The following is a 13,863-nucleotide window of genomic DNA, read 5'->3' as shown; positions in this document are numbered from 1 at the left end:
GAAACCCTGGAGAGCAACTGCTAGTGTAGTCTGTGCTGAATTCGATGGGCCATTGGGCTCACTCACTTTGAGGCAGCTTCCTATGTTCCTATGATTTTCCATCCCTTCATTAGTCAGTAGAGATGGGTGAATCTGTCAGTTTTGGTTTCTCTGTGTGCCTCATTTTTCCAATCTTCAATTCTCCACATTTCCACTTCAGTTGCATTTTTTAAAGTATGCATAAGAGTTAACCAGTATTTTATTGCAAATTTCTCCTGCGTATACATTTTTGTATGCAGTTTGATCTAATAAACAGATTCTTGTGATGTATTTTTCACCAATAGCTGGTTTCATGCACACATTACACCAGTATACGCATTTCTGCACATACTGCTTTACTAGAGAATGTTGTTTGGAGATTTAGAAGGAAGATGGTTGTTTCCAATCAGGCATAAGAAGAGTAGTATTTCTGTGTCTCCCTGCCTTCTTCTTGAGTGCTGGATTTTTGTTTGCTAAGGAGTGGGGGGGGGGAGTTTGCTTGGATTTGAGCTACTTTTCTCCTTTGCAGAAATAAAATTAATGCACAGCACACAACCTAGATCCCCCTCTGCTGTGCTGATTGGATCCCCATGCCGATTAAATATTTCACACCGATTAGAGGAAGCTGAAAGCACTCAGCTGGTAATTCAGCATATACATGACTTGTACAAGAACCGACTTTTGGGCTTAAGTCAAACACCCCAGTTTCTGGCAGTTTGGATTAGAAGGCGTCATCTGCATTAAAATCCTTCAGCCCTGTTGCCGTGAAGCCTAATTAACAGAGGCACATAAGGGGAGGGAAAATGAATACATTGCATTGCAAATGTAACCCTAAGAAGTATCTTCTGAAAACAAAAATCATCAAGAACAAAAATGACTATTTTAGTTCTTTCTTTAATTAGGATCTCCTCCAGGACCCTTCTGGAGCAAAGCTTTTTCTAAGATGCCTTTATCCTCACCCTGCCATCCAGTGGCGTAGCGTGGGTTGTCAGCACCTGGGGCAAGGCAAGTAATTTGCGCCCCCTAACCCGTGGATTTTAGTAGGGGCAGAGAGCTGCGAGTGCGAGTGCGAGTGCCCCCCCAGATGTTGCGCCCAGTGCGGCCGGCCCCCCCCTGCACCCCCCACGCTACGCCACTGCTGCCATCATCTAGTCTTGCCAGCTGAAGGCTGAGAGAGAGAATTAGTCCCACTTTGTTTCGGTAGGGCTTTCTGAGTAAACAACATGCGTAGGATCAGTTCCAGTAACTTTTGTTTCTGTTTTCGCTAGTTCTTGATATCCTCCAAGGTTTCTCTTCTCAGTAAACTGGAGGTAAAATATGTATTAATAATCATGCTGTTACCTTCTTTGGTCCACTCCATCTCCTTTGGTATTGCAGCCTATAATGCAATTTAGTGGTAGGAGGGTGGGGCTTGGTGGAATTTCTCTCTAACAGTGCAGTCCTAATGTGTTTGAAAAGGCTTAAGTGCCCCTTGCTTTGTAGAACTCTGAGCCAAGAGGGTGGCTTCCTCCTTCATCTGCGCTAGTGTGCTGAAGTGGGCTCTCTGGAACCCTTGTTAAAATTGCACCATCACATTTAACAGAAGGTTCAGTTAATTCTGTGCCTCTGATAGTGCCTATTGTCAGTTTGCAACATGCTCTTTCTCCCTTACTGTCCCTTCTCTTATCCCTTGCCACCCTTCCTGCCAAATTATGTGTGTCAGGCTAAGGATGACTTATCCTTAAGGTTCAGTAGAACAAGGTCCATTTTTACCCACTTCAGAGCAAATAAAGGCCTTTGCCTCCTGCTTTTTTTAATATCAGCGTTTGAAAACAAAACATACATTGTTTCATTGGGCCAAACGTCCACCTCTTTGAAGCAGAAGCAGGCTATGAAAGCACAAGCCGTATCCTGTTCTTTGTCCCCAGCTTCTAGCATCCAGAAGTGCTTCTGAACATGGAGAATCCTATTAACTATTTTTCATAACAGCAGCTCATACATACACCATTCATAATTGGTCAAATTGTCTCTTAAAGTTATTTAAACTAGTGGTCATCACTGTATCTTCCGGCACTGAGTTCCATAGAGACCAATCTCTGTCTCATACCACAATTAAATACCAAAATGGGCCTATTCTGGAACAGACCAGGATAAATTCCGTTTGAAAGTATACATCTGTTTCTGTTTGTGGGTGTTTTTGAGAGATACAGCCATGGAGTGAAAGAAGGAAATATGACTGATTCACGGGCCCTTCCCCGTGCTTCCAGTCTTGTGTGAAGGGGAAAGCGCCATGTTGACTACCTCCCTGGGGCGCAAGCCTGGGCAATACGTATGGAGGTCCTAGACTGCCCAGACAAGAAGACCCTCTTCTGAGCCTCCCTATTGAGGTCCAAAGGAAAGCAGAGCAATATGTTTGGTGCCAGCTTGGTTGCAGGAATTTCCACAGGGAGGCATACAAGGATTTGTGTAGGGTTTACTCCTTAGCCTTTTCTTCTCCTGAAGATATCCCATGAGGCAACAGAGGTTCAGGGTCAGAGTTCCTAGATGGTCTGCCTTCCCAGGTTGACAAGCCCCATTTGCCCCTCACTTCCCTCTACAACTGCCTTCTTGACCATTGGACCCACTATTGGTCTTGTCCACTCAGTCCACTGGAGCCTGTCTTTGCAAGCAAGGTAAGTCCCTAATTCAGTGAGGGTTTGAGACCCATCAGCTACCCTCACTTGGTTTAGCTGCCCAGTAGAAACCGTTTCCCAGGGTGTGGCCTCTGTCACATGCTGACAGCTTCTAGGAGTCACAGGTGAGAGCTGAGTGCAGGGATGGGACCAAAGGTGGACAAACTACCCCAGAAAGAGTACAATGTGTCCCCCACCACAAGTATTACCCCTCCCCTAGCATCCCATACACCCTAATTAACTCCTTTTATCTGTTTTGAGTAGAGTCTTAGGTTTCAATTTGTGGTCAAAGTTCCTTATAGAAAAGATTGTCCATGAAGTCCCTTGTAGAGCATCTCTGGCCTTTTGATTCACATAGGTCCAAAGAAGACAAAGGGAGTGAGATGGGGCCTCACATACCAAAGGAAAAACCTGCCTCCTTTTGTAGATAGTGGAGTAAACCAATGGTGAAAATACTCGATATCAGGTGAAAATGGTCCAGGCAGTCAATCAGAAATTTACTTGCATGATGGTCCCACCTTTCCAATGGATTTGAACTTCCATTACAAAACAGCAACTCAGTTCAGAACAGCTGAGCTACCATAAAAAATGGGTTAAACTGGGTAAGAGGATTATTGCTGTCACACCAGGGTTCTCAGTAGGGGTCTAGATGCTCTAGCCGACACTGTTGTTCTGATCAGAATTTAGGGATTCATCACAGGATGTAATTGCAGAAATAGAACGTACTTGAATGTATAATGGTCATGTGGAGTTCCAATTTATACCAAACTGCTTTCATGTGGTCACCAGGTGCATGAAAGTCCTGAGGATGAGGTGTGCACACTCATGTACATGCTGCAGTATCATTTTTCCATAAACAGGACCACTGGCCTACAAACAATGAATACACGTTGTGTACATGAATATATGATGACCATGTGGTTTTTTATACGGGTAAATATTTGCCTGGCTCATAGAAGAATGAAGCTTGGGGGGAAAGATCACACTATAGCTGTCAAAGTCACTATTCATCTAAGTTCCAAACGCTGTAATTTTTTGAAAAGCAGGACTGAGAATACGTTTGTGGTTCATTTCCGTTGAAGGACAAAGATTGTTAAAATGTGTTTACTGTGAGTGGAGGGTAAATTAACAAAGGTCAAGACCCAGCCTGGTTGAAGAAATAACTATTTAGCTCTCTCAAAATGCTGAATTAATTTGAATGCTTCCATTCAAACATGATTGCTATTCATTTGTGAGCCTATCAAACTCTCCGAGTTTCACAGAATATTCTTCTCTAGACTAGAGTGTTGTGTTCTGCAGAAATATATAAATGAAAAGGAATGGATGTTGCTGTGAAAAGGAATTGAAGGATTTTTATTTCTATTTTATTGCCTCAAAACCTTAGTGTCAGGGGAATATTGTTCTGGAAGGATTAATAGAACCAAGTGCATGTCCAGAGCATGTTGGAGTTGTAATATGGACAGTGATGGACAGTGAATTCTAAATCTCACTTAAACAGATCACTTCTCTCCACCCCCATCCCTGAGCCACGAAGGGATGTTGACAGCCTCACATCAATTTAAAGTCACCACCACAGGGAAGAAAACGAGTGTCAGAAAATAAAGTATTTACAGTGTGATCACACTCTTATTCAATGATTCCTATATAGACATGTGTGCACCGGTATCTGCATAATAGGATTCTGCTCAAATGAAGCTGTTTAGGAAGGATGACGATGTTGGAGTATAAAACAGATGAAGCTGAATCTCTTTCAAAACATGAGATAAACATAAGCTCAAGCATGGGAAGGAAAATGCTGAGGGAAACTTGAGCATCAAATTATAACTAACTCTCCCAAACTGTGGATATAGAACAGTATCGGAGAGCAGTTAGTAAAAACAAGTACTTGCAAATCATAATACAGGTTTGTTAATGTAAGTAATAGATGCGATACAAATTCCATCCTTGCTGTACCACAGTCTAGGACTCAGAGGACCCAACTAACAAGGCAATCCTAACAATATATTCTCAGAAGTCCTACTGAACTCAATGGGGCTTACTCCTCAGTAAGTGGAGTTAGGACTGTATCCTAAGTCATAGAGTAGGCCAATTTAAATGAATGGTTTTAAGTTACTTCAGGCCATTGATATCAAATTATCTACTCTGAGTATGACTGACATTGGACAGCACCCAAAGTCTTTTACAAATAAATTATTTTCTTGTTGTCAAGGAGTCTAGTATCTCTTTTTGTTATATTTTTTTCAGCCACAAAAAGCAGTGCTATAGATTACAACTATTTATGACCTGCAGGGACTGGCCTGGTTTAGACATATTTTTCTTAGTTTATTAAGCCATGGTATGTATGATCTTTGCATTGCCCCATACTTCCTCTCTTCTCAGCATGCTGTAAGGCACTTCCTGCATAATTAATCGTTATTTCCCATCACATGTGAACCAGAAAACAATGGATAGCGGGTTCAGAACAAACGAGCATTTTACATCAGCTTCAAACCATGGTTTATTAAGCCAAAATAATTAAATATGTGTCTATACCTCAACATGTGAAATTTGTATTCTCCATTTATGCAAAATACAGCTTATATATCCAGAGAGCTATGCAGACCCCTGTGTACAATCAAACTGTGGAGGTCAGAGTAGAGACCAACAGGCGCAATTTCCCTTTGTCTCTTTGCAAAACTCTTTTGAGTTTATTGGATAATTTTTTAAGCCTTTTTTGAGATGCCACCTAAATGCAAGGCATCGTCACCTTCCTCAGGTACTGACAAACCCAAGAAGCAATGAGTAGTGCCCACACAGGAGGAGAAACTGGAAGTGCTGGATTGCTTACAAGAAGGCGAGATCATGTGTGCAGTGTGGTGTAGTGGTTCAGAGAGGTGGACTTGTGATCTGGTGAACCGGGTTTGATTCCCTGCTCCTCCACATGCAGTTGCTGGGTAACCTTGGGCTAGTCACACTTCTTTGAAGTCTCTCAGCCCCATTCACCTCACAGGGTGTTTGTTGTGGGGGAGGAAAGGAAAGGAGAATGTTAGCCGCTTTGAGACTCCTTCGGGTAGTGATAAAGCGGGATATCAAATCCAAACTCTTTTTCTTCTTCTTGGCATGTAAGTATGGTAGGAATGAGTCCAGCAACCATGCCATCAAGATACCCGACAAAGAAATCCAGGCAGCAGTGGTAGAGAGTGCACCTACAACTGCCAAGGTCATCAGCTACATGTGGAACAAAGTTCTGGTGAAGACAGAGAAGGTGCTGACCCTGTGGCTAGAGGACATGAACTGCCAGCATGTCCCCACTGATGGCAACACCTTGCGAAGAAGGTTCTCCATCTGTATGCGCACTTCAAGTCTGCTACTGAAGAGGGGGAGTGGGCCGTGAAGGAGTTCTAAGCCAGCTCTGGTTGGTTGAACTGCTTCAATGATTGCTTCAACCTAAGAAGCTCCACATCACTGGCGAAGCTGCACCTGCAGACACAGAGGCTGCGGAAGCAGACCCCAGGGAGCTGAAGAAGCTGCTGCAAGAGGGCTATTTTCCAGAGTGGGTCTTCAACGAAGACGGAATGGGCCTGTTCTGGAATAAGATGACTGAGGCACTTACATTGCGAAAGCAGAGAAGGCAGCCCCCGGATTTAAAGTTGCGAAGGATCAGGTGACTGTGCTGCTCTGTGGCAATGCGGTTGGGCACCTGATCAAGCCAGGCATGCTGTACAGGCCCATAATCCACTGAGCCCTCAAAGGCAAGAACAAGAACCTGCTGCCTGTCTACAGGCAGTCCAGCAAGAAGTCCTGGGTGATTGCTGAAAGCTTTCTGGACTGGGTCCACAACACTTCAGCCGGGAGGTGAAATGGTACCTGCTGGAGAAGCGGCTGGAGTTCAAAGTGCTCCTGGTGCTGGTGGATAATGCTCCTAGTCACCGACAGGGACTGTAATTTCCACACAAAGATGTCACAGTTGCTCCCCTCCCCATACGTCTTCACTCATCCAGCAAGGGTAGCACTGTGGTCTAAACCACCAAGCCTCTTGGGCTTGCTGATCGGAAGGTCAGCAGTATGAATCTGCATGACAGGGTGAGCTCCCGTTGCTCTGTCCCAGCTCCTGCCAACCTAGCAGTTTGAAAGCACACTAGTGCAAGTAGATACATAGGTGCCGCTGCAGCAGGAAGGTAAACAGTGTTTCCATGTGCTCTGGCTTCCATCACGGTCTCCTGTTGTACCAGAAGATGTTTCGTCATGCTGGCCACATGACCTATCTGTGGACAAATGCCGGCTCCCATGGCCTGAAAGCAAGATGAGCACTGTACCCCATAGTTGCCTTTGACTGGACTTAACCATCCAGGGGTCCTTTACCCCCCTTTTTTAAACTCATCTAGCCTTTGGATCAAGGGGCATTTAACTGCTTCAAGGCTCATTACACCAGACTCACCTTTGCCTTGCAGATCAATGCCATGGATGCTAAGCCACATCTCAACCTCCTGGCATTCTGGAACCATGCTGGCCTGATTGCAGGTTGGATTGGGCCCTGCTTCCTTCAGAACAGTAGATTTTCCTACAGGATTACATTTCTTTAGAGCCAGTCACAACAATTATCCTTCTGTACTTTGGTCATCAGAACCTCATTTGCGTAAACAGGGTATACAGTTCAGTGTGGACAGTAGGTGAGGTTGACAATTGAGTAAGAGGCTATGTATTGCGCTTCCTCACTCCAAACGGATTTTCTATAAATGTACTACAAATTTTCATTTTCCTAATTTCACCATCTTGAGGCAGTATTCATGGAACCAGCCTTCTTTGATCCAATCTCACAACTTCAAAAAAGCCAGTCCATTGTTTAATAGCTGTGCAATATGGATATTTAACAAGCTGGGTCCTGATTATTCCCTGCTGAGGTTGTTTTTAGCTTGTTTTTCTTCTTCAAGTTGCCAAACCACCATTACTACTAGCAGAGACCTCTGAGATGGAGTGCCTTTTGCTTTTTGAAAGTACGTAAGCAGTAGCAAAGCTATTCGGCTGGAGAGGCATATATTGGCTCTGCTTTCTATAGTTTTAGATTTATGAACAGGACTCAGCCATGTAGAATACTGGAAATCACAAACAAGCAGCTGCTTTTCCAGCACATTGAAGTGTGTTTGCATGTGACTGGCATACATATTTCAAACTCCAGTTTGCCTGTGGCATCCTGCCGTGAAAATGAAAGTTGTGTTGCCACTGAAAGGCGCTGCTTCAAAAATGGGTGTATTGTGAGGACTGTTATGCAGTATATGAGAAGCAGGGAGCTGCTTCCCAGCATTTATAGAATGTTTTTGATTGGCTCTTCTTTTATGACATTATGTTTTCAACTACAATGCCCAAAGCAAGCTTAAGAGATCCTTATTACTCATTGTTCCAAGAAGAGTCAGAGAACGTGTTCTGCTGACTGATTCCCAAAATGGAGATTTTCTCGCTTTTAAAAGGAGGATATTCTTTTTAATTAAATTTGGCAGAAATATAACATGGCAGATGTAGCTTTTGTTTGAGGATTTTTTCCACCTCTCATATCATAATCTTTGTTGTTTCTGCCAACACCCCTTTATCAGGCTCTCCATAGGGTATGAAGTCAAAAAGAAAGAAGTTCATTAAAGAGGAAAACCAAACTGTTTCTCCTGGCAGGAGAATCTAATTAAGAAAGATGTTCTGCTATGTTTGATCAATGCATTTTTTCATGGAACCTTTCAAGTCAGCCACTGTGGTGGCCTCAGGACTCTCATGTTCCAGTAGGTTTGCCAGAAGTCAGGGTTTGACCCAAAGTTTCAGGATTTCAGTCTTTTTAAAAAGGTTTCCCAGTGGTATCGTCAGGAGCACGTCTAGGTCCACAGATTGCAGGCCTCCCTGATCTCCCCCACAAAAATATCCCTTACCCCCCACGTCCATCATGAGTCACCACACACCTGCTTTCCTTTCTCTTAGTTACTTGACAGGGAGGTCTCCACTAGTAGAAAATGTATACAAAACCCCCACCACAAAAGATTAAAAAGAATGGCAAAAACACCAGTTGACGCTCATGCAACGCCCTGTGTGGAAGCATCAAACAGTAGCAGCAATCTATGGTAGGACATTATGAGCCATGGTTGGCATTGTTTGCTTTGTGCCTAGAACACTGTTCAGGAATGTTATGGAGGTTTCGCCGTGAAACCTTCCTGTTGTTGCTGCTGACATTGCCACTGCCACCAGGAAAGTCTGAATGGAAAAGCCAAGGAGGTGACTGTGTAGACATGGTGGGGTGGAATAGCCTGTTGTATGCCTGGGCCAAGTCCAGCATTCAGAGATGGGTTTGGGTTCCACTTATAATGTACTCAGCTCAGGGGTCCAGAATTGGAAAGGACACATCTGAATCACCCCCGTTTTGAACTTCAACCACCAATACTAGTTTCCTTTTGTTTGTTCATTGGTTTTTATGTTGGAGACTACTAAAAATGCAAATGCTCTTCCTGCAGTCATTCAGTCCAAGAATTCTGCCGCTTTTTCATAAATTTCCATAATAACCTACAATATAGTGTTAAAAGTAAGTGCCTCATAGGTTCGTTTATTTATCTGTTTAGGCTATAGAACTGATTCCTTGCATGCATATCATTAGAAAAACTCTTTTCTCCTTTGACTTTTCTTTGGCTTTGTGTAGAATAAACATTGTAAACCATGATGTTAAGTAGAGCACACCATGTACACATTTTTGTTCTTGGTTTCATGGATTTGTGGATCAAGTTGTGCAATAAGCATTTGGGTCTACTTCTCAATGGGCTATATTAGTTCAGACTACAGTACATGTGTGTGCTCACACGATGGAATGCTCACCCACACGAATACAATTGCTGGCAGGTAAAAAGCTCATCAACAAGGTCTCCAGCTTACCTTCTCTCTGGCATGCTATTCTTAAAATCTTCAAAAGCAGTCGCAGCTTTCCACTGTGCGAATCCCCACCTCCAGTCTGAAATGGTGTGCAGCCCAGACACAGGTTTACCACACAGAATCACTGATGCCCATTTATGTTGAAAGACATAAATGCTTGAGTTAAGCCTTTATGAATAAAGGTCCCAGATACAGATTAATTGTGACTTTTTCTAAGCACCTCTATTCCGGCTAAACAGTCTTTGAGTCTGTGCTCCTTTCTCTTCGTATGTTCTCCAACATTCCAGAGATATAAACAGGGACATTTTTGCATACCAGTTGCATCACCCCTGCTCTCTCATTAAAAATTGCTGTCTGAATGCTGACCTCTCCACTCCACTCCGTACGCATTTCACATTGTACATTGTGTTTTTTCATTTGTAATTAAAATGTCTACCCCGCACAAGTTTATGAGGGAAGGTGAGTTAAACTGAGTGTTTAGAATGCTTAATTCCAACATGGATCTGACAGTACACTAGAGAATTGTTTCATCTCAAACATATACAGCAGCATTTGCTGAATCCATAGGCTGTGCCCTGACTAAAATGGTTCCTGCAGAATTTGATTTGCTCATCATATCCACAGCATTTAAACACATCATGCATTTTTAAAGGTTCCTCATTAGCAGATCTTATTTGTAAGTCAGTTACAGTACATGATTTGGGATCAGTTATAAATAGCTCTAATGTTACTTTCGTGAGTCACTGTTCAAGAGCTTTTCTACCCTGAAAGGCAGCATAAATATAAATCTCCCCCCCCTTTTTTTACTAAATATATTGAAAGAAATAAAGGAATAGAACTATCACTCTAAAACTGAAATGTGATGACAGCAGCATCAACATGTAGTGTCTTGTCTACCTAACATGGTCGTTATGAGGATAATATGGGGATGGATACCATGCATATCTCCCCCCACCCACTTTGGGAGAGTACGATAGGAAGCGTATGAAATAATATCAACACAAGAAGTCTCTAAGCATCAGAGTAACAATATTTGTCTACTTATAAATGTGCAACTTACATAATTTCAGATTTCTCTAGTGCCCCCCCAAATGTACAGTACAGTAGACGCTTGGGTTGCAAACGTGATCTGTGCGGGAGGCGCGGGTTGCGATTCGGCGCTTCTGTGCATGCGCAATCACCAAAATCCGGAAGTACCTCTTCCGGTACTTCTGGGTTTTGGCGCATCCGTAACCCAAAAAAACCACAACCTGAAGCGTCTGTACCCCAAGGTATGAGTGTACACTGGGATTTTTTTAAGGGAAAATATTCAAACAAAAACTTTTTTATTTTTGCAAAACAAAATTCTTATAGCGGCTATACTTTTACAGTACAAAAATATTTAACTTTTTACCGTTCAGTTTCGTGTGCTATACTGTGATAAGTTTAAAGGGGTTGTAAAACTGGAACTTCTGCAGGTGGAAGAAAGAAAGCCCACTAGTCAGAGTTGCACTAGATGACAAAATTAAGAAAACACAGACAAAGGGTCACAGACATTTTGGGAAGGAGGTGTGAAGGATCTACATCAGGAACAAGGGGCAGGGGAGGAATAAAATACCCATTGCCCCCGCGGATCCTGCTGCCTGAGGCCCTGGGCTCAAGGCTGTGGTCAAAAGAAGTCTAAAGGGAAGGGACTGAAGACCTGCAAGAGAGAATTCAAAAAGATCGCTTGCTCCAAGCAGCAGAAATCTTTGCCAAAGAACTGGGGCGGGTAGAGGATACATGCGCTTTTTAACGTTTAAAAGCCCGTTATCCTGGAGCGCACAAATCTTTAGGCTGCATGCCTCTATCCCATGCACACTTATTTGGGAGTAAGCCCCACAAAACTTAGTACGACCAAGAGGTAAATGTGAAAGAGCAGGCCTTGCGGGGCGCGCTATCCTGGGGAAGTTCTCTCGCGCAAGTCTCATTCCAACGAGCAGGAGCTGCACCGGAGCGCCCGGGCTCGGCTCCCGCGGATTTCCAAGGGGCATGCGCAGAACTTCCCGGTCGGCCAAGCCGCGGCTTTTGTGTGGCTGGCTCCCCTCGGGGCGCTTCGGCCGGACCCCCGGCTGGGGCTGCTGCTCGGCTGGCTCCTGTTCCTCGAGTCCCGGCGGCCCCCAATGCGTGCTGCTCAGGGGAGGAAGGCAGGGTCGGGATCGATAAACAATTAAGGCACGGGCGATCCGAGTCAAGTGATCCCAAGATGCTCCCTCGCTTAAGAATGTGTGTGCCAGGGAGAGAGAGAGAGAGAGAGACTGATTCCCTGAATTAAGCCCGACGGGGCTCGCCAGCGCCCTCCGCTCCCCGACAGACAGACAGACGGGCCACCCCAAATGGGTCGCGCTGCCCCGCTCTGCTCTGCGCAAAAGGAAGCGCGCAGCCCCGATGGGGAGGAAACAGCCGCCTGCCCGGCCCTCCGCCTGCAGCGCCGGGGGTCGCCGACAAGCGGGCGGCTCTGGCAGCAGAAGCCCCCGCGGAGCCGAAGGCAGCGCCGCCGCCGCCCGGCTGGGGCTGCTGGGCGGGGAGGGCGGCGGGGTTCCCGGGCGGGCGGGGGCGGGGAGAGCCGCTTTCCGAGGCGGGAAGCCTGAGCGCCTGTCTCCTTCTCTTTTCCCCTGCAGAAGCTGGCCGTGCGGAGCTGCTCGGGCGCGGTGCTGGTGGGCAGCGCAGCAGCGGGGAACGGCGGCGCCAGCGGCAGCACCAAACAGCCGGCGGGGCCGGCGCTCCTCCAAGCGCCCGCCGGCGGAGGAGGAGGCGGCGGCGGCGGCGGCCCCAGCTCCGGCCCTCCGAGCGTGGCGCTCTCCGTGCTGCCGTCCAAGGGTCCCGTGGCCATGGTGACCGCGCACCTGAACGGCGGCCTGGGCTGCGGCGCCCAGCAGAGCGCGCCCATCAACCTGCAGACCAAAGGGGGCTGCGGCGCCCGCCAGAGCCAGGTGAGCGGGGGGGGGGGGCGGCGGGAGGGGGGCGCCGGGCAGGGGATGCAACGGGAGCCCGAAAAGCTCCGGAGAGACGCACACCTGTGTCTGCTTTGGAAACCCACCTTGCTCCATAGTCCTGGAACCGTGAAACTTTGCTCACGGGCTGGAAGATCGTTGCCATCAGTCGCTAATCGATTTATGATGATTCAAGCAATAAAAATAACTCAGGTGTGGAAGTAAGGAGGTAGAGATGCTGGAGTAATTGGCGAGGGTGGCCGCTCAGGTCCGCATTTGAGTACTGAGGGTTGTTTAAAAGGCTCCGGCACTCTGGGTCTCTGAGCATACTCTGAATATGGCCATGCAGTCTAGTGAATCGCTGGCCAGTCCGACCCAGTTTGGTCAAACTCTGAGTCTTCAGCTTTCCAGAGTCTTGGGCAAGACACCCTTTCAAGCCAGCTGCCTGAGATCTAACTGAACTGGAGACCCCTGAGGCTGCAGCTTTGTATGCAAAGTATGTGAGGTCTTGCTTCTTCCCAGCTGCAAAATGAAGCCCAACCTTTCCTTTGGTGAAGTGAAGCTGCGCCTCTTTGATGGTGTATGTGTGTTTCACTGGATGCAAGATTCAGTGACAGCGAGCACATGCAGAGTGCCTTTTGTCTCAGACGTTACAGACACGGGGTCATGTCAAGGGTGAAGAGAACAGAGGAGGAAGAGGCTGGAGCAATGAGGGAGCAGGAAGATTATGGTAAGAAGGAACCTTCAGGCGGACAGTGATGACAATGGGGTTTGGATGCTCTAAAGAGCAGCAGGGAACAAAAGGTGGGGGCTACAAATAGGGATGTCTGGAAACAGGAGAGCCTGCTTACAGAAAGAAGTAATGGGTAGTCAGTGACATGGGTTTTCCAGAAAATTGTCCTATGGATAATTTGTATTGAAACATTTTCTGATGCCCTGGAGAGTGATCTAGTTTAGCATGTTTATTTAACTTGCAATTTAGTAAAGAAAGATGTGAAACTACCAGGCTTGCCAAGCATTTATTTGCACTGGCACCAATTCATTCCTACTAATGAACTTAAGAAATTGACACTCCCCCCCCCCCCAGTGTATTGATTATAGAGACCTTTCTAATAATGCTGTTGATTATTCAGAGTTGGGGCTTCTGCTGATTTTATTCATTTTGCTATGTTGTTTTTAATATTTCCTTTATTATAGAGAAGCAATTGATACATTTAAAAATATTGATTTAATTGATTTAAATGTCAGTTTCTGATGGGTTTTCTATCTTTCAGAGGGGAGAATAATGTTCAGTGTAATTAGTGCTGTGTGTAGTGCTGCTTTTGAATAGTCGCAGACAACCAGAGGAATGTGATACTGGGTGCAAAGGC

At 45.6% G+C, this 13,863-nt stretch overlaps 1 protein-coding gene and 1 long non-coding RNA gene across 5 annotated transcripts in view; one reads left to right on the top strand and one right to left on the bottom strand.

The window, feature by feature from the left end:
- Nucleotides 1-13,863, top strand: part of PHF21B (PHD finger protein 21B) — a 188,709-nt gene that overhangs the window by 115,171 nt on the left and 59,675 nt on the right. For 2 of the 4 annotated variants that reach the window (XM_081005550.1, XM_081005551.1), the window contains exon 3: nt 12,182-12,493. The exons of the other annotated variants lie outside the window; for them this stretch is intronic. In XM_081005550.1, the coding sequence (XP_080861676.1) occupies nt 12,182-12,493 (312 nt within the window). The remainder of the gene's footprint in view (nt 1-12,181; nt 12,494-13,863) is intronic. 4 annotated transcript variants of the gene reach the window in all.
- On the bottom strand, nt 6,852-13,216 carry LOC308477311. Its single transcript, XR_013986474.1, has 3 exons — nt 12,601-13,216; nt 9,546-9,666; nt 6,852-7,209 (listed from the first exon to the last, which is right to left on the bottom strand). It is a non-coding gene; the product is annotated as an uncharacterized lncRNA (long non-coding RNA).

Source organism: Podarcis pityusensis (assembly GCF_964106645.2).
Source record: "Podarcis pityusensis genome assembly, chromosome: 5".
Lineage (NCBI taxonomy): Eukaryota > Metazoa > Chordata > Lepidosauria > Squamata > Lacertidae > Podarcis > Podarcis pityusensis.
This window is presented reverse-complemented; position numbering and strand designations above follow the sequence as displayed.